We start from the raw sequence: 24,209 nt of genomic DNA, 5'->3' as shown, positions 1-24,209 counted from the left end.
ACTGTACTTGGTTTAAATTAAAAATTCAGACTAAAAATGTTATCAGAATTAACAGTTTTCAGTGAATTTGGAGGTGGTTACCTCCAAATTCACAGAAAACTGATAATCCTTTATGCAGAAGATTTTAATTTTAATTTAATTTTAATAATTAGGCGATAAGGAAATAGTACATTACGATACAAGAGCGTAAAAAAGGAAGTTCGAAACGAGTGGCGATAAATCAAAACACGACCGAAGGGAGTGTTTTAAATCGACACGAGTTACGAATACACGTCGTACGATACACGTGCGAAAAGGAAATTCGTAACTCGTGTCGATTTAAAACACTCCCTTCGGTCGTGTTTTAATTTATCGCCACTCGTTTCGAACTTCCTTTTTTACGCACTTGTATCGTAATGTACTATTATCTTGGAAAAAACGTGATTTCACTAGAAACCGGTTTTTAAAATTTAGCTATCAATGACATTTCATAAAGCTGCAGGTCATGTATAAAAAAGTAAAGGAGAAAAATTACAACCAATTCTCTTCCTAACAGCTTCCTAATCGTACCTATTCGTCCGTTGTTTAAAAATGAAGTCTAAAAATATTTCGGCATTGGTTACCCATATTATGATATTAGGTATGATGTTCTAATTAGGACATTATTCGTTTAGTTATTTGGTAAGTTCCTATCATGTTTTAGGAAAAGTAGGATAATAACAATTTTGACTCTCATAAAAAACCTTAAATTGAAGAAAATCGAACCAATTGGCCAACCCTGCACACAAAGGCATTTTTGCGTCATAACAGTCTGTCTTACGAAAGAATGGCCGAGGACTGCACAAAACCGGGAGGAATGGAAAAAGCGGGGGGAGGCCTTTGCCCAGCAGTGGGACATCGCAGGCTCTCAATAATAGTCCCGAGAACTAGAAAGGACATACAAATAATAATAATAACAGTTTAATTTTTCATAATTAGATCTATAGTGGGTACCTAATTTATTTTACAATCTATACACGGTGTAACATGAGGAAACCGAATAATTTTAACAGCGTGTTCCTCATCATATTCGAAGATTAAAAATCTCATATGAACTTTTCTGGTTTCGCCTACTTTCCGAGTTGATGACGCTGTTTTGATGGCGACGATGCCGTTATCGGACATGATCTATCCTCGTTGATAGATGTCAAAAAATAACTAGTAACTCATTGCAAAAAAGTATTTAAAAATAAAATGGAAATTTTTATTTTAAGTGCCAGGTTTACGAATAACATTTACTTTCATCATGTGCTAGGCCTACAGAAATGTGTAGTTAAAATCTTTCGGTTTCCTCATGTTACACCGTGTATAACGCACCTGCACGATAAAATATTAGGTAAGACTTACAAAACTGTCGCAGCGCTCAGAATATGTAAAGGTCTCTAAAAATACCTTTAAAGAAAATTGATACCTGTGTGGATGAAAATGAGAAACCATTGTAACTAGATTGAATCGATTTGGGAGAGATTCAAGTAGGTTGATAACACGGCAGCCCGAGTCTTCACTCGAGTACCCGAGCACTCGAGTAGATGCAGAGGAAGACATTTTACATTTGCTACTTGTCAGTTATTTGTAAATAATTTTAATCGATTCTTTTTCTTCGGCATTTTATGCGGTCTGTCTGACTTTTGGGAATACAGTAGGCGAGATTTTATGAACGTTTAATTTACTTACTTATATCTTGATTTTCCTGATTCAATGTGGTATTAAATTAACACAAAGGTCAAAAATAAGAATCAAAATCTGGCGCTTAGATAATTACTTATTGAACATTACCTAAGCAATAAAAATGCTTTAAAAATGTATTAATGGAGTACAGTCACTGGCCTAAATAAGTGATGATTTCTGTACCTTGTCACATTAACATTTTGTTTGAAATGTCATACGAAGTTGTCAAATGATTAAAAGCGACAAGGTACAGAAGTCATCACTTATTTAGGCCGGTGATGTACAATGGATTTCAATCATAATCTACAAAAGAATTATAAGTAGGCACGAATAAAATACAAAAAACGAATTTCGCAATATATTATTGTGTGTATTAGAGATGGGCCGAATATTCGGTAAATATTCGGTATTCGGCATATTCGGCAAGTTTTTCAATTTTCGTATTTGGCCGAATAGTTCGGTTATATTGCCGAATATTTAGGGAATAAACAAAGTAAATAAATAGCGTAAATTGTTTCGTAATTCTTGGGATAATGACATCGTTTTCAGGATTATAAGGACCAAAGGGGGTTAAAAATGCGTTAAATATAAGTATCTACAATAATTATGTAAAAAAGTAAAAATAACGTAGCTTAAGAAACAAAAATCTAAATTTTCTTATACACTAAATTATAGGAACATTAAGAGCCTTAGTTAGTACCCATTACCAATCATTGAAAAGTTTTTAACTCTAAGCCAGGATTTAAAATATAGTGAAACCGAATATTCGGCCGAATGTTCGGTTCGGTACCAGCTGAACCGAATGTTCGGCCGAATATTCGTATTCGGCAAAGTCCGTATTCGCCCATCTCTAGTGTGTATCTAAAACATACATTAAGTCACTACTTACTCTAATAACATTGCTTTGCCTAAAGCTGCAACGTTGTCTCATTAAAGTAAACAATGCCAATAAGCCTGGAATAATAATAGAAATACATTTTTTATGATTTTTACTAAGAAATTGTATTTGACGTATGTAAGTATTATATTAAGACCCATGATATTATGTAAATTATTTGACAAATCAATATAAAATTATAGTGTCCTCGAACGGTTTCAATGACACGACGTACAGGTTGCGGATGTGACGAAAAAAAACTATGTTTACAAAAAAGGAACTTAATTGTATTAGTTAGGTACTTACTTTTTTTTCGATGAGTGGTTTGTTGCATTTTGATTCGGTCAAATTGTGATTTTTGAAAAACAAAGTTTAGTTTAGTTTAGTTTATTGATCTCTCAATACAATTTTCATATTTAAAGTAAAAGAGTACAATAGCAATTACTTATTGTATAGCGATCGTCGTAATGTACATAATGTAAACAATTCAATTCATAAAACATTTTAAGAACCATTGGTTACGTTATAAATCAGTTTTATCATTAATTATTTAAATAAAATGGTTTCACAATGAATAAAAAATAATTGTACTATTAAATAATGTCAAATTAAATAAATAAAGACAGAAAGTGTCTAATAAAAATATGTCAAATGAATTAGTTACTACATAATAAAATAAATTAAATGCTAAAAATCTTGGTCATCGTCAGTTCACATTGAGAGATATTCCTGTACTGAGTAAAGAGATTTATTTACTAAAAAGATTCTTAGTTTGCGTCTGAATGTCACATCGCACATCTCGTTTTTTATTTCAGTTGGTAGGTGCTCGTAGAAAGTCGGGCCTATTACACGTGGGTTTCTTGCGTGTAATGCTGTACGGCGCGGGACGGTTCGTAGTTTTCCCGAACTCCGGAGGCATTTACCCGCAACCTCCACTCGCTTAAATTGAGACAAGTGTTTACGCGTCAACATAACTAGTTAACTACCTCGAAAACGTACTGCGAATAGTGAGTCATGATTTGATGTTCAGCAAACAATTCTTTACAGGATTGCCTCGGTTTTAAATTGAGTATTGTCCTTATCGCTCTTTTTTGCATGAGTAACACCCTATTTGCATCGGTCGAGTTACCCCACAAGATCACGCCGTATGTCATAAGCGAGTGGAAGTATGCGAAGTAAGCCTGCCTCAACGCAGCACATGAAATCATTGGCTTCACCTTTTGCAATGCGAAGATTGCACCACCCAGCCTTCCACATAGTACGTTTATGTGCTGCTTCCAACTCAAAGTGGGATCTATTGTGAATCCTAAAAACCTACATGAATCGCTTGTCGGGATAGGAGACTGAATATTCACGTTAGGGACGCACCTACCTGCGAACAGCATGACGTTCGATTTGTTAACGTTTAGAATCAGTCCGTTCGCCGAAAACCATTTATTAAGATGATCGCACACGGTGGTGACTTTGTAGTTGAGATGCTCATATGTTTCAGCGCTGACAACTACAGTTGTGTCATCGGCAAACAAAATGACTCGACCGTCTTTAACAGCTGAGGGCAGGTCATTTATGAACGCGAGAAATAGAGTATTTCCCAGAGCCGAACCTTGAGGAATTCCCACTGTCACGTGGCCAGTTTCTGATCGTATTATTTTCCCTCCCGCCATCACTTCTACTGTCTGTGTTCGGTTTTCTAAAAAAGATTTCAGTAGGTTACCATGCAGCCCATAACAGGAGAGTTTTTTTATAAGCAGGTCGTGACTTATAACGTCGAATGCTTTCGACAAGTCACAATAGATACCAGCTACTTTCTGCCTGTCATCGATAGCGGTGGTGATGCTGTCAATCATGTTATACGCTGCAGTAGTAGTGGACATGTTCTTACGGTAAGCAAATTGTCTGTCAGTCAGTAGGTCGTTCTCGAAATGTTTCATTAGGTGTTGGGACAGGATGGACTCTATGATTTTGGATATGTTGGGTACTATTGAGATCGGTCTGTAATTATCAACGGATGTTTTATCACCCTTACTTTTGTAAACAGGACACACTCGTGTGCTTTTAAGTATATCGGGGTAAACGTCTTTATTGAACATCTCATTGATGAGGGAGACCAGATTATCCGAAATTAATGGCCAAATTGACAATAGAATGTTGACTGATATGTCATATATATCAAGTGTGTTTCGACTTTTTAATAATGTTCTGAGAGTGCGATCGAGGTCAGCACGTGTGACAGTGGGAAAACTATAGGCATTTATCTGAGCGGTTTGTAAGTGGGCGTGCAGATAATTTATCGCGAGTTGTTCATTTACGCCTATGTTGTAAGTTGAAGCGACACTCAAAAAATGACTATTAAGGTGGTCAGGAACTTCTAATTTTTTCACAGGAATTGAATTACCTTTTTTTAAAGTAATCTCTTTCCTGTCCTGTGATTGAGAGGTTTCGTCCTTGATTATTTTCCAGATTTCTTTTGAAGGATTTTGACTGTCTGTTATCCTTTTGGTGGTGTAAGTTTGCCTGGCTTCTAAAACTTTTCGTTTAATCAGGTCTGAGTAGTACTTAATACTTGTGGATATACTAATGTCATCTGGATATTGTTGTCGGAAATGCGAAAGGTCATTTAAATTTTCCATATATTTTGAGATTTCGTCAGTCATCCATGGGATACTTGGTTTACTTTTTATTCGTATCCGTTTTATGGGGAAATGAATATCTATAAAATATGTTAATACGCGTATTAATTTGCTAAACTTATTGCTAATGTCAATGTTATTATTAAATACAAAATTCCAATCATAATTCTCAATGTCACAGTAAAATAAATAAATTGATTCGTCATTAATTAGCCTACGTTCTTGAAAGGTATTCGTTCTTGAAAGGTATTCAAATTAAATCCAAATGAAAAAGAAATGCGGTTCGATACCTTAGGGTAAGGTGTTTTGCGCTCACTAGCGCTAGGGACGCTAGTGTGCGCAAAGCATCAAACCCTAGGGTACATTAAAGTTTAGCTGGATTTTTTCCCAATTTCCAAAAAAAAAATTAGGTATACTTTTACTATATTAAAATATTAGCTGAAGAACGTTCAACCGGCCCTTATAGGTGATCAATTGATCATTAGGGAATTCTCTAATTCGATATTAAGTCAGTGGAAACCACCATCTGTGGCATTCTATATCTAAAGAGACCTTAAGCTTCATCTATTTACCAGAAACTTCAAATGAAAATTTGTGTGTTTCTTACACAAATCTGTACCGTTAATGACTTTGACACACTGTAAACATTCTTTGGAAAAATATAAATTATTTTCATCCCCAAATTATGAAAGCAATGATTTGACAGTCACATTTTATCTCTTTCTCGAGTCAAATTGGGCCCGTGTATAAATTGAGCGGTCAATAACATCTCAATTTATACCAATGGAAGCCATTGCCTTAGTGTAACTGTACATATAGAAAAACTATGTCTGAATTGGTATTTGGGTCATTGTATCGTTTTATTAGAAGCAATAGATTCTATTTGGTCACGAGTAAGTGTCTTTCTTTTAAATTTTGCTAGGCACTTAGATGATAGTGAGATTTATTATTGTTTTATTCTTAGAACAAAATACAAAACTGTCATCTGCGTTGGTGTCCTGACGGCATATTATTTCATGAGTTTCGAAAAAAGGATTCTCATTTGTAAACACAAAATGATTTTTTTGAACTTTGAGTTTGGAAGCTATCCAGCTTAAGTTGTAATGCAATACGGGAAGTAAATAGGTACGAGAAACTTTGATTAGATATCGATCACCGGGTTAGTTTACTTAACAATTTTAGCACATTTACAAATTTAATTAGCGGCGTTCGCTGTGGTCAAAGAGGATCGAGTATTAAGTATAGAGAGTCGAACTAAAACTGTCGAAGTAAAATGTGTAATCGCAGTGCATAGACTGCCATTTCTTGACACAAGCTTAAAACTTTTGAACCTCAGTTTTGACAAATTGACCCATATTCTTAGCTTGATATGTGTTAAAATGTCAAATTAATATTAGCGCCATCTAGCTGAGCGTACCCCAAAGGTGTAATGCCATCTAGGCCACCGTACCTTTTTCTGTATGGTACTGAGGTACGTTTTTTTCTTAGACTTTATCTGTCTATAGTTATAATATGTCTTTGGCTGTGGTGAAGCGCAAAGCTTAAGTACCAGATGACGCTAAAATTGCTTAAATTGTAATTAATAATATCACAAAATATCACTGTAGACTTTACCGTTTAACTAATAAGTATACTAAGGGCTGGTTTTTCAATCGCCAGATAAATAATATCTGTCAGATAAATGTTAGCTGTCATTGTCATTTATATGTGTAATGAAAAGGATAGTAATAACTTTATCTGGTAGATATAATTATCTGGCGACTGAAAATCCGGCCCTTAGTCATTTCTAAATATGCACGGGTAGCATGGTCGCGCGATAGACGATAAAATATCAGGCCGTCCCTATCGCACTATTAGTAAGTGCGATAGGGGCGGCCAGATGTTTTATCATTTATCGCGTGACCATAATTGCCTACATGGTTATTAACGGTACTTACAGATTTAGCAATGAGAAATGCTTAAACTTTTCCGATAGTACAAAGCTGAAAATGGCACGCTACACTTAGTTCAGTCAAAGTGAGTATGAGAGATTCTGCATTCGCATTAACTAGTTAGAACTTATTGAACAATTGCTTGTTCTATCGGAAACGAAGCGCATTATATCCACGGTCCTGACCCTGGCTATAATACGATTCTGCGCCAGTGTTGTGAAATTATTCGTGGTAAAGTAGATACAAAAACTACATTACAAAGAGCGCGTGGTAACCAGACATATAGGCTGGTTTTAGTGTCACGCGGACCGTCCGCGCGGAGCGATCCACGGGACCAATTTTTATGAAGGTGATGTTTTCGTCCGCGCTACTCCAAAACGCTCGCCCTGCGCGGACGGTCCGCGCCACTCTAAAACGCTCACTCCGCGCGGACGGTCCGCGTGACACTAAAACCAGCCGTATACAATTTTACGGATAAAATACCACTATTTGGGCAAACCATCTGAGTAGCATCTTACACCATTACACTAATATACCTACTTAACTAAAACTATAACTAACTATTTTGTCTCGGTGATCCAAAGTGAATCTTGGCCTCCGAAAGGAGAGATCGCCACCTGTCCCGATCCTGCGCAGCCTCTTGCCAGTCACTGACTTGAAGCCGACATAATGAACTTACATTTTTTTTAAATTGTACGCGGGTGCTGGGGCCCATTTCTCAAAACTGAAAGTTACAAGTTACAAGCGGAAGTATCTTTCCAACTTGTCATATTAACATTGACAACAACTTGTAAATTGTAACTTGTAGCTTCGAGAAAAAGAGACTTCCGCTTGTAACTTGTAACTTTCAGTTTTGAGAAATGGGCCCCATGGTTGTAAACAAATGGTGGTTGCTTTTTTTTTTTTTTTTTTTTTATTATGGACTGATCGGCGATTGACCCTAGTCACACCTGATGGGAAGTGATTAGTGGAGCTACCGATTACTTTTTAGTACTAAAACACTTACTTCACTGGCTCAGCGACCCAAAAAGGATCTTGGTCTCCGACACAAGAGATCGCCACTCTGCCCTATCCTGCGCCACTTCACGCCAGTTGGGTACACCGAGTGCGGACAGGTCTTTCAGGGCTTTCTCGCACCAGCGATATCTGGGACGCCCACGCGGACGTTTTCCACCCGGGCGTCCCACATATGCTCTTCTCACACCACGATCCTCTCCCATCCTTTCCAGGTGGCCAAGCCAGCGGAGTCGTGTGGCTTTAATCTCGCCAATTATATTAGGCACCGCCATTAGCTCTTTCAGCTCTCTATTTCTCCTGCGCCTCCAGGTTCCATCTCCCTTTTGATTGGCCCTAGAATCTTCCGCCAGATTTTCCTTTCCGCCACTAAGAGCTTGTTCTCTTCTTTCTGTGTCAGTGTCCAAGCTTCACACTACGTACGGGAAAACATACGTGTGGTTACTTTAGGGTTTGCTGTAGAAATACGATTACGAAAACAATACCTACAAGTACCTAATTTTATAAACTTCTATGAACCTCCGATTTGTGATATAACAAGAATATAACTCTAACTAGACTCTCTTTATTTTTAGTATTTTTCCCGAGATTGATTGTACCTTATACATATTCAACAAAAAGATTTGAAAACGCGATGTTTTTTTTTAAATCTACGGATTACTTACAATTAGCTAATGCGAAGTTCAATAATTAAGTAAACAAGAACTGAGAGTCTACCGCGAACCATGTTTAGCGTTTTGCCTCTGTCGAACATACTTACGTACGAAATTTATAAGCACTACAGCGACTCAACAAGTCAAACGTGGTTCGCTTTCGTCCGCAGGAGCCGGAGGTCTGACGGCCTAGCCGAAGTGACAATCATCAACGCTCCATGGCGAATAGCGGACGAAACGCATTTGACCCTGTCGCACCAATACGAAAGAGCGGTAGAGAGATAAAATTTACGAAGCGTGAAAGTTCGTCTCGTCAGCTAGGATAGCTGTCCGGAAAGACGCAAATAGTTGGCAGCAAAGTTGCGTGTGTATGGCGATGCGCACTCGGGCGGGACGGTGATCAAAGGAAGGGCGCCGCGTGCACTCATATACGTGACCTTGTCGGCCGGTGTAAGCAAAACTTGTAGCCGAATGGCATTTCTCCGACGCCAAACGAAAGCGATACCTTGGGTCGCGCCAATACGCAAGCGCGATAAGGATATCTACTAGCGCTTCGTTTCGTGAGATCGAATGAAACACCCACCCACCTTAGGTAGGGATAAGGATGCCAGATCGAATGACCCCAATATCGGGACAAAAGATAATTAATTCTTCCGGACTTTGAGACTTAGGTACGGTCAGCCAAGAAAGTGGTTTACCACTTTTCGACTCTATTACTAAACACATAAGGTTGAAAAGTGGTAAGTAAACCACTTTTTTGCAGACTGTACCTATGTCAGAAAATGTAAAATAAATGAAGATCTTGTCAACTGTATGTCTTAAAGCGTACCCAAAATAGAAATAGTTACTTATATTTTTAAATATGATAAATTAATAATGATCAACCAAATGGAATTCAGTTATTTAGGTTAGGTTCATTTTGTCGGAAGTCGGATCGACATGCGAAAAATAGGGAAAATCCCGTCAAATCTCCACCATCTGGCAACCCTATCCTTAGGTTGTCTACGCACAATATTTTCAGTACGCTTTGGTAAAAAACTTATAGCCTTAATCATAAACGATTCATAATAAACCTGAATTAGCTACTCATCGTATGTCTTTATCTGTCTTATAACTTTATGTATTTGTGAGAAAGGGGTAAATAACAATTGAAATAATCAGGACCGTACCTAAGCTTTTCACGAGTAAGGAGGTAACACTTTTTTTTTAATTAGCTTTTGCCCGCGGCTTCGCTCGCGTTAACTTCGAAAATTGCGAAATGCTCCATACAAACTCCCACCCCCATTTAAGGGAAATGGGAGTTAGAAAGAGACAGGATGTAGCCTATGTTACTCTCGGTCCGTTGAACTATCTCCACTTAAAAATATCACATCTTATTTGTCGTTCCGTTTTGCCGTGAAGGACGGACAAACAAATAGACATAATACTTGCCCATTTTTAGGGTTCCATAGTCAACTAGGAACCCTTATAGTTTCGCCATGTCTGTCTGTCTGTCCGTCCGTCCGTCCGCGGATAATCTCGGTAACCGTTAGCACTAGAAAGCTGAAATTTGGTACCAATATGTACATCAATCACGCAACAAAGTGCAAAAATAAAAAAAATGGAAAAAAATGTTTCATTAGGGTACGCCACATGACACATGTAAAGTGGGGCTGATATTTTTTTTCATTCCAACCCCAACGTGTGATATATTGTTGGATAGATATTTAAAAATAAATAAGGGTTTACTACGATCGTTTTTTGATAATATTAATATTTTCTGAAATAATCGCTCCTAAAGGAAAAAAAAGTAAAAAAAAAAATAAGAATTCGTCTTGATATTTTTTTCAGTAAACTGGTGAATTTTATTTTGTCGCCAAATCCTTCAGAAATAACCGAATTAATTGAAACTTCAAAATGAAACTCTAGTTTATGGTACATAGCCGTCAGTTTTTAGAAACTAATTTTAGATACTTATTTTTAAAGATTTGTGTTTTTTTGTCCATAATGGCATCACCGTCCATTATGGGGTATTTTACCTTATAGATGTTCGAAATGATGATAAACACAGCAGCTATCGCAGTCGAGCGCGGTCGGCAGACGGGTCAATTAAGCAATCATTTTATTTGTAGACACAATATCATGAAAATTAAATGATATGATTGACTACAGTACCTACGACACCTACGTCGGCTTTCGTGTGGCCAATTCTGTACAAAAAATGCGTGACTGAAAAGCACGCAACGATTTAGTTTAAACAAAAAAAAAACCGGCCAAGAGTGTGTCGGGCCACGCTCAGTGCGTGAGTGAAAAAACTACTGAACCTATCGCAAAACGATTTTCCTAGTTTAAACAACTTTTGTGATTTTTTTCCTTATGGTTCAAAAGTTAGAGGGGGAGGGACTTTTAATAACCGACTTCAAAAATATATCACACGTTGGGGTTTGAATGAAAAAAAAAAAAATCAGCCCCCACTTTACATGTAGGGGGTACCCTAATAAAACATTTTTTTCTATTTTTTTTTTTGAGGAGGTTCTCAATTCGACTGAATGTTTTTTTTAACCGACTTCAAAAAAAGGAGGAGGTTCTCAATTCGACCGAATTTTTTTTTGTATTTATGTTACTCGATATCTCCGAGAATCATGGACCGATTTTCAAATTTTTTTTTTTTAATCGGTTAGTTTTTTTTTTTGTATGTATGTTACTCGATATCTCCGAGAATCATGGACCGATTTTCAAATATTTTTTTTTTCAATCGATCAGGTATAACCTCGAGATGGTCCCATTGGTACCAAGTCGGGGTCTGATGATGGGATCTTGGAGAAATCCAGGAACTCTTCAAATGTTATAGGCACATGTAATGTTTTTAGTGTATTTTTCAAAGGTAAACCAGTATTTACGCCTGATGGTAATAACTTTATGTGGCTGAGCTGATGATGGAAGGTCAACTCATCAATGGTTAGGAGTTAAAGGATAATTCTTTCACTACTGTACATATATTCGGACTGATACATATAATATCAATAGGAACCACTAAAAATCAACAAATAAATAAACTTTTTTAACAAAAAATAAAACCGCCTTCAAAAATAAGCGCGTTACAAAACACGGAGAAACTAAAAAGCAAAAAATAATAAACCTTTGAATTCAGATTTCTTATCGGGTTGCAATAATCTAAACATCCAAATTATAAACAAATCAATTATTTTTGGAGTCGGGGACAGCCTGCGTATGGTTGGGTGGAGCAAACAGGAAATAGCAAGGCGACGAACAGGTCTGGGGTCTGGTACCGACTACAAAAATAATTGATTTGTTTATAATTTGGATGTTTAGATTATTGCAATCCGATAAGAAATCTGATTTCAAAGGTTTATTATTTTTTGCTTTTTAGTTTCTCCGTGTTTTGTAATGTAACGCGCTTATTTTTTCATAAATAATAGTAAATAATAAAAAAAAATAAAGCTTGCCAGGATGTCGCCGTCGACGGATACGTCTGGGAGGACATCATAAGGTACAGCGGGTTAATTTCGACTGGGGACAAATGCAACTGATCCATTTCTTTTTCCATGTTTTTACAATTTTTGCATTATCAAATTGTGTGTCCACTGGTCATATATGGCACGCGTGTTTAGTGGATACATGTGGAACTCAACTTAATAGTGTAATATTAAATGGATCAGTTATATTATAATTGTCTCTCAGACCCCAGTCGATATTTGCCCGTACCTTACAGAATTTTATGTTTTATTAGTCTCTCTAGTCCATACTAATCTATACTAATATTATAAATGGGAAAGTGTGTGTGTTTGTTTGTCCGTCTTTCACGGCAAAACGGAGCGACGAAGCGACGTGATTTTTTAGGTGGAGATAGTTGAAGGGATGGAGAGTGACATAGGCTACTTTTTGTCTCTTTCTAACGCGAGCAAAGCCGCGGGCAAAAGCTAGTTAACTAATAAACGGTAAGTGAGTAGAAAATGTCTGCATATATCCCCGAACCCTTCTTCGCCACATGTAAATAAGTTAAAAGAACCGTATGACATAAAACATCAGGAGATCGATTGAGTCGCGTACTGAAACGTCCAATAAAGTTGCTCTTTGCATTTACGATTACACACCTGCTGACACGCCAGGCAGCAATAACGCCACGGCACAGACATATGTCTAAATGGATCACGCAAGTGCACTGTAATCGGAAGTAAGTGGTAATCGCGTTGTCCTATAGAAATATTTTCCGCAGGACCCGGCGCTATTCTTACCTAAAATTCTAGGACTAGGACTTTTTCTTTTGTCATTTTCTTCCTGTGCTCCGGCTTTTGCGCTAAACACGAGGAGTTTGTTTTACCTCTACGACGCATTTTCTCTACACTAGGGGAAATCCATGTTATCGACTACGACGTAGTGCTACGAACGTACTAATGAAACTAATGAGTTAAGTCCAATTTCATAGAACAAAACTTGAGACAGGAGTAAGTTATAATGGCGCCATCTATGCAAACGTTTGACAGTTTCCAAACAAATGACGGAGTTAGTTTCGTGATGGCTTTTACAGTGTTATAGAAAGCTTTTGATTTATATCTGAGCCACAAAACATTTCATTTTTAATGCATGTCAATGTCGATACTGTGATCCTCCTGAGACGCAGAAGTATTGTTTTGTTGTTTAAATCTCTTTATTATTCGATAAAGGACCGAAATAGACTTTGGATTGTACAGGCACATACCTACATAAAATTGTACTGAAGGATCCAGAAGGTTAAGTCCTAAACGTGTTTTAATAAATGAATTGCTTCGCTCGCGTTAGAAAGAGACAAAATGTAGTCTATGTCAGTCTCCATCCCTTCAACTATCTCCTTTAAAAAAAATCACGTCAATTCGTCGCTCCGTTTTGCCGTGAAAGACGGGACAAACGAACAGACACACACACACTTTCCCATTTATAATAGTACAGATGTAGTGCGAAAAGGGTTTCCTTCGTAGTTCTCCGGAAACGTTCGTTTTTGTCATGCTAGTTCAGTCAATGTCAGTACATCTTGTACTGAGACTGATTGAAATAGCATGACACGTTCATACGTTTCCGTAACAATACGAAGGCAAATCTTTTCGTAATACATCTGTAAGGAAGTATGGATTGGTGACATCCACAAGCACATCCGAATAGGTATTTAAATATTTGAATATGCCTCACGAAGGCATATCATCTAAAATTTGTATCAGTGAGATAGTCTTGAATCACAGAACTAAATTTAGATAGAAGAAACAAGTTCATCTATTTGTATAGGGGCCGAGCGTGTCAAATTTTGTACTGAAGTTGTTTCTTGCCTGTAATTTTATATATGTCTCAGGCTCTTGATTGTTCATAATTTTTGTGTTGTTGCAATTGAATATCACGTAACGAGGCATTTTTTATGTTTTGATTGATTTCAACTTACAAAAATTGACGCCCGAAAGCTGCAAGCTGCGATTAAAGACGGACAACTCAGTGGATTTCACTGAGTTCACTTGACACGCTAAGTAGATACGTTTGCTTGATCTATGGTATATATAACATCTGTGTCTTGAATGCTGGAATCCCTTTCAGATGGTGAGACGCTAGTAGAATCCATGGCCATTCTTCAGTACTTGGAGGAGACCCGGCCGCAGCCGAGCCTGTCACCTGCTACTCCACTGCTCAGAGCCCGGATGAGGGAGATTGTCGAGGTAAACCCTTAAGTATTCAGCGGTCACAGCACATAGCACACCTCGGACACTGGCGCTCAAATATATGAAAGAGGCGCGTTCCTACCACACAGTCTAAGCTCGAGTAAGTGAACGCGTATTATGCTTGTATGAGTATGACAGGTCGACTCTTCACGTTTTTGACAGGCGGTAACTGTGAGGTAACCGAGAGGGGGTGGGCGGCACTTTCAGCGGGGAGCAAGAGTGGCCATACTGTACGATAGTAGTAGTAGTAGTAAAACACTTTATTGTACCAGAAAATAATACAACACACAGGAAAAAGAGCTTATTATAAGTACAAAGGCGAACTTATCCCTTTAAGGGATCTCTTCCAGTTAACCTTTGAGCAATTGAGGGAGAATTGGAGATGGTAGGCATACAGTACAAACGGCGCAGGAAACGGATTCTAGGTAATAATAAATTATAACTTACACTAACAATAGATAGTACTCTTTATTATACTGTGACACTAGTGTGATATGGCCTATCGCGTCGGCGCGTCCCTCCTTATACCTACTTTACAAATACATAACACATAAGCGTGCGTAGCGGAATGCACAAACGCTCACGAAACGAAACGCTCTAAAAGATATCTATCTCTATCGCTCTTGCGGATTGGCGCGACAAAGCCAGACTACCTTTCGCGGCATTTCGTTGGCGTTTCGCGTCGCAGAAATGCCATTTGGCTACGGGGCAAGGACGGGTAGTCGATCTCGCGAAGACATCATGTCGCGCTAATCATGCGGAAGCTTGGCGGCTCTATAGAGACCGACTAGTCACTGGACTATTGAAACTGTCCGACCAGTGTGCATACCCGAATGCACAAACGCTCACGATTATTATTATTATTATTATTTATTTATTCATAATAAACAATTACACTTATGCTGTACAATTAATGCGCCAAACGGGAATAACCAGTTTGTTGGCGCTGCGCTCAGTATAATATCTCTTTCGTAGCTATCTACCTCTATCGCTCTTGCGTATTGGCGCGACAAAGCCAGACTTCATTTCTGCGGCGTTTCGGTGGCGTTTCGCGTCGCAGAAATGCCTTTCGGCTACGGGGCCAGTCCAGCCAGACTACGTTGCGATCGGCGCGGCGTCTAGCGTCATAAATTATCTTTTCGGCTAGGCCCGCTGGAAAGAAAGGTCAGAAGACGGTGGGTCCGTCACCACTGGTGATTGTGACATTCCTATACAGAGTGGGGCATGTAACAAAGGCGAAGAATTGAACTGTAGGCTATTCTCCTTATACTGATCAACATTTGTTCAGTGACTTTTAAAAATTATGAAGTCTTAAAATTTTTAATTTTTCATACACAATAAATATTAGCTTCAATGTACGCCATTATTGTTGTCATTGACGTTGTCTGTCACACTTTAGACTTAACAGAATTCGCAATACATTACCTCTTAGAAAAAACTTTCTCAAAATACAAGTAATTTTTACCCCAATGCACCCTATTACATATTCTGTGGTTAAATCGTCAGCGTAAATTGTATTATTAAGTTATTATTTAATCATGTAATTTTAATACATAATCATATACATTCGTAAAGTATTAAACTATGTACATTAACCCCCTTAGGCCCACTTGCACCAAACATTTAACTCGGGGTTAGTGGGCTGTCATCTGTCAAATTCTATACAAATTGATTGGTTAACTCTCGGGTTAACCCTCCATTTTTGTTGGTGCAAGTGGCCCTTATTCATAAAAGTTCACTAAAGTTATCAAGCCGATAAAGTTCGTTTGTCCCTTTCTATCACACCAATACGTACCTATCTCATATAATATACTTATGTCGCAACCTAAATTTAAATCAGGAGACTTCGTTCACAATATCTTTAGGAAATCGTCTGGTTAATAAAGAACGATTCAAATTAATCCAGTTCACATTTTTTATCGTAATTCATTTATCCCCTTGACGGCCCTGACCCTCGTGGATGCAGCCAACATAACAACCGCTTTTGCTTCGTAAGCGTTTAGTAGCTAGCCCTCCTTGTCGCTCTCTATAGAGGTCCGACAGAGCCAGACTGCGTTTCGATCGCCGCGTAGCGTCAACGATAGTCACTTTGGCTAGGCCGGCTAAGGACCGATTTGCCAATAATCCCTTCTTAGTGATCGCTTACGCCATTTAGGGGATCAATTCAAATTTCGGCACGAATTGTAGGAGGTATGTAACACAGCGCGTTAAGATTTGAATTAAAAACTTTTTCCCCTCACTAGCTCGGAAACACGTGTTTTGTCCTTTAATACCAGCGGGTAAAAACGCATTTTATGCACTAGTGGGTAAAGTAATTTGACCTTGAATAACGTCAAATTAACTGCTTTAAAATTGATAAAAGTAGGTAAATCCAGTAAGATCTAAGATGAATTACCACCTGTGGAACTACTGGAAACAGTGATAAACGCATTTTTTGCGTTTTAGTTTCCTTGCTGTAGCGAGGGGAAAAGTTTTGTGTTACTCTCGGAGGCAAATGTATTTTACTTCTCGTGTTAAAAAACTCGCAAGTTCAGGATTCTATTTTACTTCTCGTGTATTGAAAATACTTTGCGCAAGTTCAGGATTCTATTCTCGGATACCCGACTCGCTTCGCTCGTGGTTCAACTATAGAATCCTTTCACTTGCTCGTTTTTCAATTCCACACTCGGCGTTAAAATACAACTTTGCCCCCTTGTATAACAAATAACTATTTTTAGGAAATGGACTTTGTGAAACGTTTTATCAGTGACTGAAAGTAAGTTGTAAAAGAAAGAGGTTTTGGGTTTAGGTATAATTGTTTTAATAATTTTGAAAGATATTTTCTATTAAAGAACAATTTTAATGTTCCGGACACTTGTTAGACGTGCCGAATCCAACACGTAGCTTTTTAAAACTTTGATAAAATGTTAAGAGTTTGAGCGGAAACTGGCTATTGGAAGTGTATCGGGATCTATCTTTTAACTAGTAACTTGACATTTACAGTTTGCCCCCAATATTAATAAATTTAAAAAATTAATACTTTCAATCTAGAGATCAACGATACTCATAAGTACCTATTCCTAATTTCAAAGCGGTAGCATAAGTAGTTCTTGAGATTTTTTTTTTATTATTGGGGACACCTTACACAGATCAACTCAGCCCCAAACTAAGCAAAGCTTGTACTATGGGTGCTAAGCGACGATAATATATACATACTTAAATAAATAAATACATACTTATATACATAGAAAACATCTATGACTCAGGAACAAATATCTGTGCTCATCGCACAAATAAATGCCTTTACCGGGATTCGAACCCAGGACCGCGGCTTAGCAGGCAGGGTCACTACCGTCTGAGTCACTACCGACTGAGCCAGACCGGTCGTCAATATTTAGTAATGTGACAGAAAGATAGGCAGACAGACGGACAGAGCGACACCATAAGGGTTCCTTTTGTACCTTTTTGGTGCGGAACCCTAAAAATGAGCAAGGTTCTTCGGTGAAAATTATAGACTAACCATTGGGCTATCAGGTCCTATGGTAATAAGACCGGGCAGCAGTCGCTCGGTGTGTTCAAGTGATTTTATTCAAGTGATGTTGAAGAGCATCAACCTACTTGTTGGCTTCGGCGTCATGCACGCTTCGTAAGTCCGTTTTCACTAGGGCTTGCAATATCGGACGATTTTCAATTCCGGAACTGGTTTTCGAGATTGGACTTCAATTCCGGAATTCCGGAACTAGTTCCGGAATTGAACAATTTTTTTTTGGTTTGGTTTTCTGGTGGGTTTTTGATGAAATAATACAATTTTAAATTGAAATTTATTATAAATCGACGTTTAAGACAATAACTCCGTACCTGAAAGGCATGTAACACTGAAATTTTCATTTTAGTAATTTTACAGGAAAGCCCATTTTGTGTCAAAATCGGTCTTGCAAGGTATTTCGAACTACAGTTAACGATACAAACGAGGTTTTAGTGCCAGTTTTCTGATAGTGGTCAACGTTAAAGTCATTTTTTATCCATTGACCATCGAAATAATATAAAAGTAATAATTTACAAGAATGTCATAATGTCTTGTTCACATAACTGTAATAAAAGAAATATTGAATTACCTTTATCAGACTCGAGTAGGGACAAAAGATATCCAAGCTAGCCCAAAGAGACAGATTTTATGATTTATTCCTAGGTACCTACATATACATTGTACACCTTAATTTTTTTGTAAAAAAATAAATCATTCTTTTTATATTCATAATTTTCCATACATTTGCTTATCATATCTTTTGATTTTGTGGTAAGTGGTAATAGACTTAGACTTAGATAGAGTTTAGTAAAATATGCACACGTCTTTGTGAAAAGTGTATAAAGTAACTACGACGTTATGCTTGTGAATGAATGTAATACCAAATAATACGATTTGCGTCTGAACTTAAGACTTTATGCCTAAAATGTTCAGTACTATGAGAAAAGAAGTAAAATTTTGAGTTTATGCCGCTTTATTAATTTAGATTATTACTGAAATTTAAGTTCGATCTAATAAACATAAATAACGCTAATAAAATAATAATGCACCTAATGTTATTTATTTATATTTAATTGTCCTTCAGTATTCGAGCATATAACACTCAACTCCCGGCTAGTAATTTTAAATTATCACAAAACACAACTTTCTACAACAAATATTTACTTTAAAGTGATTATATATTTCACTTATTAGCTAAAACAATTGAGAGCAAAACCATAAAGTGACAATGGTATAATATTAGCGGGTTAAAACTACACTATCTCGCTCTAACTAGCCCTGGATGCAACCCTTTGGTCATAAAATAGGCACTACCTGAGCAGTGTCTAACTTAATGAATTTACATATCTTTTATAGACGCGGTGGTAGTTTTGTAAAATAACCAGGCTGATATTACACGTTTTCGTCCAAAAATATATCTTTTTTCAATTCCGGAATTTTCGAGATTATGTGTCTCAATTCCGGAACTGTAATATCGGAAAAATTGTCCGAAATTCCGGAATTTCGAGATTCCGGAATGCAAGCCCTAGTTTTCACATTATCATATATAAGGATTTCAATGGAAAAAAATTCAAGATGGCGCCTGTAATGTATGGGATATCGGTCCGACATCCGATATCGGATCGGATAATGTGAAAACGCACTAAAGGTACTAAACACCTTTGTTTCGTCGCGGGAAAGACTTACTAAATAAACATGTTGCAAATATACTAGTAAGGTCAGTGTGGGGAAGACCGTCTACCCGGAAAGACCGTCTATTGACTATAACTTTTTTGTTTACATATCTACGCCTCTCACACCTCTGGAGGTATAGCAGTTTTTCATCCTTAATCCATTGGTCTTCAATACATATTCCTAGGACGAACACTAGTTAACAATAAACTTGTTTCTCGTTTCGAACTCGAACATCAAGTTCGGCAAGGTTCCGCAAAAAAATAAAATAAAATAGAAGCAGTCGGAATATTTGTATATCATGTATGTAACGCAGTCATTTAATAACCGTTATTTCTGACTAGTACTATTATTCTACTCAAAACGCGCTCAATTTCTAGTTTTATGTTCTGAAATATGTAACTTAGAAATTGTGCCTAGTCAGAAAGTCCGATAAAAGAGAAAGGCAAGACCGGCATATGATAAACAAGGAGTTGCCAACCTTTTTTAGGCTTTATTGGAAATAAGTCGAGTCTAAACAATATCAATATACAACGTGTTTCCGGTAACACTCAAAACCTCAGACACCCCAACTGATTTTTATTTTTTTAAACTCATCGAGAGTATTCATCTTTTAATCTGATGGTAACTTTTTTTTAAATTGAATTTTTAATTTTCTGTACAGTTCTACTTGACTTTTAGTTCTACACTCAATAAAATAATTGCTAACTTCCACCATAAAGCATAAAACTATTTATTTGTGTACGTTACTGCAACGACATAAGGTTTGCTAAGATGTCACTGTAAAACACTTTAAAGCTTTGTCACAGTAAACTTCAAATTGGACAGGTAATCGCAGTAAGCAAATTTAAACCCAATATTCAAAATGACAAGGTTGTAATTAGGTACGAGTTCAATTTGTTATGACTTATGATAAACATTAAGATTAAACTGACAAACAACGTCAAACTCGTAGCGGAAAAAATAATCGTCCAAGTAACCAGCCAGTATTAATACCCCTAAATACTGAAAAAGGTAAACAACCTCTAGCAATGCGATATACACAATGTTGTCTTACGAGTACAATAGAATAGGCACGTAAAAAATAACCAATAATACTAATTTACCAATTAAATAACCAATAATAAAAATATTACCCCCATCAAGATATAGCTCAATCGATTCTACTCTCGATTCTGAACAAACTGTTTTCAGGTTTTTAGTATTAAGTGAAACACGGTGTATAGGTACGTTTTTGGCTTATGATAGTTGTACCGTTTTTGATTTCAACTTCGAAATACAGTTTTGATAATGATTCGTATGGTGTTACTAAAATCATTCGAAAGTATTAAGTAAAAATAAAATATATGTGACATGGTTGTGAAGAATGATAAGAGGTGAACAGAAGTAAGCCTACACTGCATTATTCATCATCATATTTAAGTTGGTAGAATTATCGTAAGCTCTAACCGTTTTTTATTATTTTTGTTTAAGTATATTTAGATTGTGCAAGATGCGGTGACAAATATTTCAAAAGAGAGTAGGGTTTCAAGTTGGTTATTATTTTTATAATCAGCATTACCCAACAGGGACCGTATGGGTACCCTTTAAAACGGTTTTGACACTTTTGACCGACTATTTTATGGCTACCCGACCGTTAATTGACATTGCTGGCTGTCACTTTGACAAAAAGGCGTCATGGGTGTCGTCAATAGGTTTTCGGGGGTGGTAGCTCAGGTAGTTGGTAACTCTGGTAGTAACTATAGAAAAACCAAGCATTGCTAAGAAATGTTACCAAACCAATTCACGACATCTTAATATCCTATTACCTTTTCTTAATAAAAAAGTTTCAAAAACAGATAAGTAGTTGGATTTATATGAGTCTGTAATATCGTGACTAAATTGTATCGCAGGTGTTCGTTGTAAATATAGTATTATGCAATATCTGGACCTGAAAAGAAAAGGTTATGAACCCCATCTACGGGACTTATGCCGGTCTTGCCTTATAAATAGAAAAATGCTTATATGTTCAAAATTTTAACATTATTTTATTAATTATCTAGCACATTCTGCCCTGTTATTACGTAAAATAACAATGATCATGATTTTGGAACCTAGTCTCATATGAAATTACGCGACAACAAGCACTAGACGGTCTTTCTGTACTCATCGCGGGAGGACGGTCAACCCGCCGAGCCTTATAAAATGTGATTTTTATGACTTAAAAGTACCTTATTTCACCAATATTATTAAAAAAGCTTTGTAAAATATAATATTTGCTATCTCATAGGACCATGCGCATTACGCCAGACTACATTAATTATAGAGTTTTATCCACTCAAACTTTATTTCAAATAAACTATGCCGGTCTTGCCCGCACTGACCTTAATGAAAATCATGGATTTTTTAAATAATCCGTATAAATATTTTTTGTAAGTAATTAGACAACACATTTTTTCCAGAACGATTATAATATTTCGTTTAATCTCTTTAATTGGCTCAAAAATAATCTTTTCTTTCAGACGGCTTAAGAAAGCATTATAAGTACCTTTATTGTGTTTCCATCTTAGTCCATGTACCAACTTATGTGCGTATCAGCTTTCCCTTGTATTGTTTGCGGGTAGAATAAAGCAACTTTGAAACGCAATAAAGCAACTTTCTACTTATTTTGGCCTTGATTTGTATGTAATAAATGAAACATGGTATTTTTACGAAACAATCTATAATTCTTTCTCAAATCAGTCCCATAATATAATAACTATGAAAAGAGTCGTGTCTATTAGACGGAACTGCAGACATATTTACAGAGAATGTCACATAAGTATTTTGTACTATGTTCGATAGGTACCTAAAGTACCTACTTATTATGTATTTCCAAAGACATATGTAACTCCGTATAGACAGCTACAGTCTAAGAAAAAAAACGTACCTCAGAACCATATAGAAAAAGGTACGGTGGCCTAGATGGACACCTTTGGGGGACGCTCGGCTAGATAGCGCTAATATTAATATTTGACATTTTAACACACATCAAGCTAAGAATATGGACCAAATTGTCAAAACTGATTTTTAAAAGTTTTAAGCCTGTGTCGAGATATGGCAGTCTATGCACTGTGATTTCATGTTTTACTTTGAGAGTAAGGTAACTTGATCCTCTTTGTTATCACATCATTGATTACTTTACAGACAATAGTTGCCGGCATTCAGCCGCTGCAAAACGTCGGTCTGCGCGGTTCGTTCGAGCATGAGGAGGAATACACGAAGTTTGTCCGATCCTGGACTGTGCGCGGGCTGGAAACGCTGGAAGACCTGCTGTCGAGAACTGCGCGGGACCGCATGTACTGCGTCGGTGATCAGCTCTCTTACGCCGATCTTTGTCTCGTGCCGCAAGTCTTCAACGCCGTCTCTAGGTGAGTATGTCATGCTCTCCAGCAGAACCACGTTAGCTCTAATGGTATTCTAGCAGCTGCAAAACGCCGGTCTGCGCGGTTCATTCGAGCACGAAGAGCAAATATACGAGGTTCGCCCGGTCCTGGAGTATGCGCGAGCTCGAGTCTCGAGACGCTGGAAGACTTGCTGTCGAGAACTGCGCGGTACCGCATGTACTACGTGAGGAAACCGAACATAGCCTTTTCCCCTCTGGATTAAAACATCTGCTAGCGAGGTTTGTGTTAAGGCATACTTCGGACAATGGCGATCAAACCCATCAAGTATATGAAAGAGGCGCGTTCCTACGCACACAGCTCGCGTCAGTGAACGCGTACCAAGCTTGTATGTGTGACCAGGTCGACTGGTCGTGTTTTTGACAAGCGATAACTGTGAGGTAACCGAAAGCGGGTGGGCGACACTTCTCAGTGGGGAGCGAGAGTGGCCATACCGTACGATAGTACTCTTGATTTTATACTATGGTTAAGGTGATATTGTTTTCAGGCACAAAATAAACATCAACACATTTCCGACGGTCTCGAAGCTGTACGAAGCTCTTCTCAAAGACAACGTCTTTGCGGCCACGCACCCCGAAAAAGTAAAGGGCGGAACCCAGTAAAACCGATGCACTCTTTGCATTTACATAATTATGTACATGACGAAATTCTTATGTATAAAAAAGTTAAATTTGGTAAGGTCAATACGGGTAAGTGTGCCATAAGGAGAAGTGTGTTTGGCCCGCACATTTGAGCTTAGCTGTTTAAACTAATGATCAGTGTATATCGGAACTTATAAACATGTACCTAAGTAGTAACTTTTAAAAAAGGGTCAATGTGGTCATATATTAGCTAACTTTTAAGTTTTGCCTTAGTTTCTTATATAAGGTCAGTGTGGAGAAGACCGTCTACCCGGAAAGACCGTCTATTGACAATAACTTTTGTGTTTATATATCTACGCCTCTCACACCTCCGAAGGTATACCAGTTTTTCATCCTTAAGCCATTGGTCTTGAATACATATCCCTAGGACGAACACTAGATAGATAGATAGATAGATAAAAGCTTTATTTGAATGCTGCAATAACACACAATTACAAATGCAACACAGAACAACAAAAAGAGAGAAAAAAAACACAATTGACTTAAAATTACGTACACAAC

At 37.4% G+C, this 24,209-nt stretch overlaps 1 protein-coding gene across 1 annotated transcript in view; it reads left to right on the top strand.

Annotated features, from left to right (window-relative positions):
- The window catches only part of LOC125241218 (probable maleylacetoacetate isomerase 1), a 41,965-nt gene extending 17,971 nt beyond the window's left edge, over window positions 1–23,994 (top strand). Inside the window, exons 3-5 of the mRNA XM_048149583.1 lie at window positions 14,348–14,466; window positions 22,811–23,034; window positions 23,555–23,994. Of these exons, the coding sequence (XP_048005540.1) occupies window positions 14,348–14,466; window positions 22,811–23,034; window positions 23,555–23,669 (458 nt within the window). The 3' untranslated portion in view covers window positions 23,670–23,994. The remainder of the gene's footprint in view (window positions 1–14,347; window positions 14,467–22,810; window positions 23,035–23,554) is intronic.
- The last annotated feature ends 215 nt before the right edge of the window (window positions 23,995–24,209 follow it).

Source organism: Leguminivora glycinivorella, chromosome Z (assembly GCF_023078275.1).
Source record: "Leguminivora glycinivorella isolate SPB_JAAS2020 chromosome Z, LegGlyc_1.1, whole genome shotgun sequence".
Classification (NCBI taxonomy): Eukaryota; Metazoa; Arthropoda; class Insecta; order Lepidoptera; family Tortricidae; genus Leguminivora; species Leguminivora glycinivorella.
Note: the sequence above shows the minus strand (reverse complement) of the source record. Positions and strands in the feature narration are given on the sequence as shown.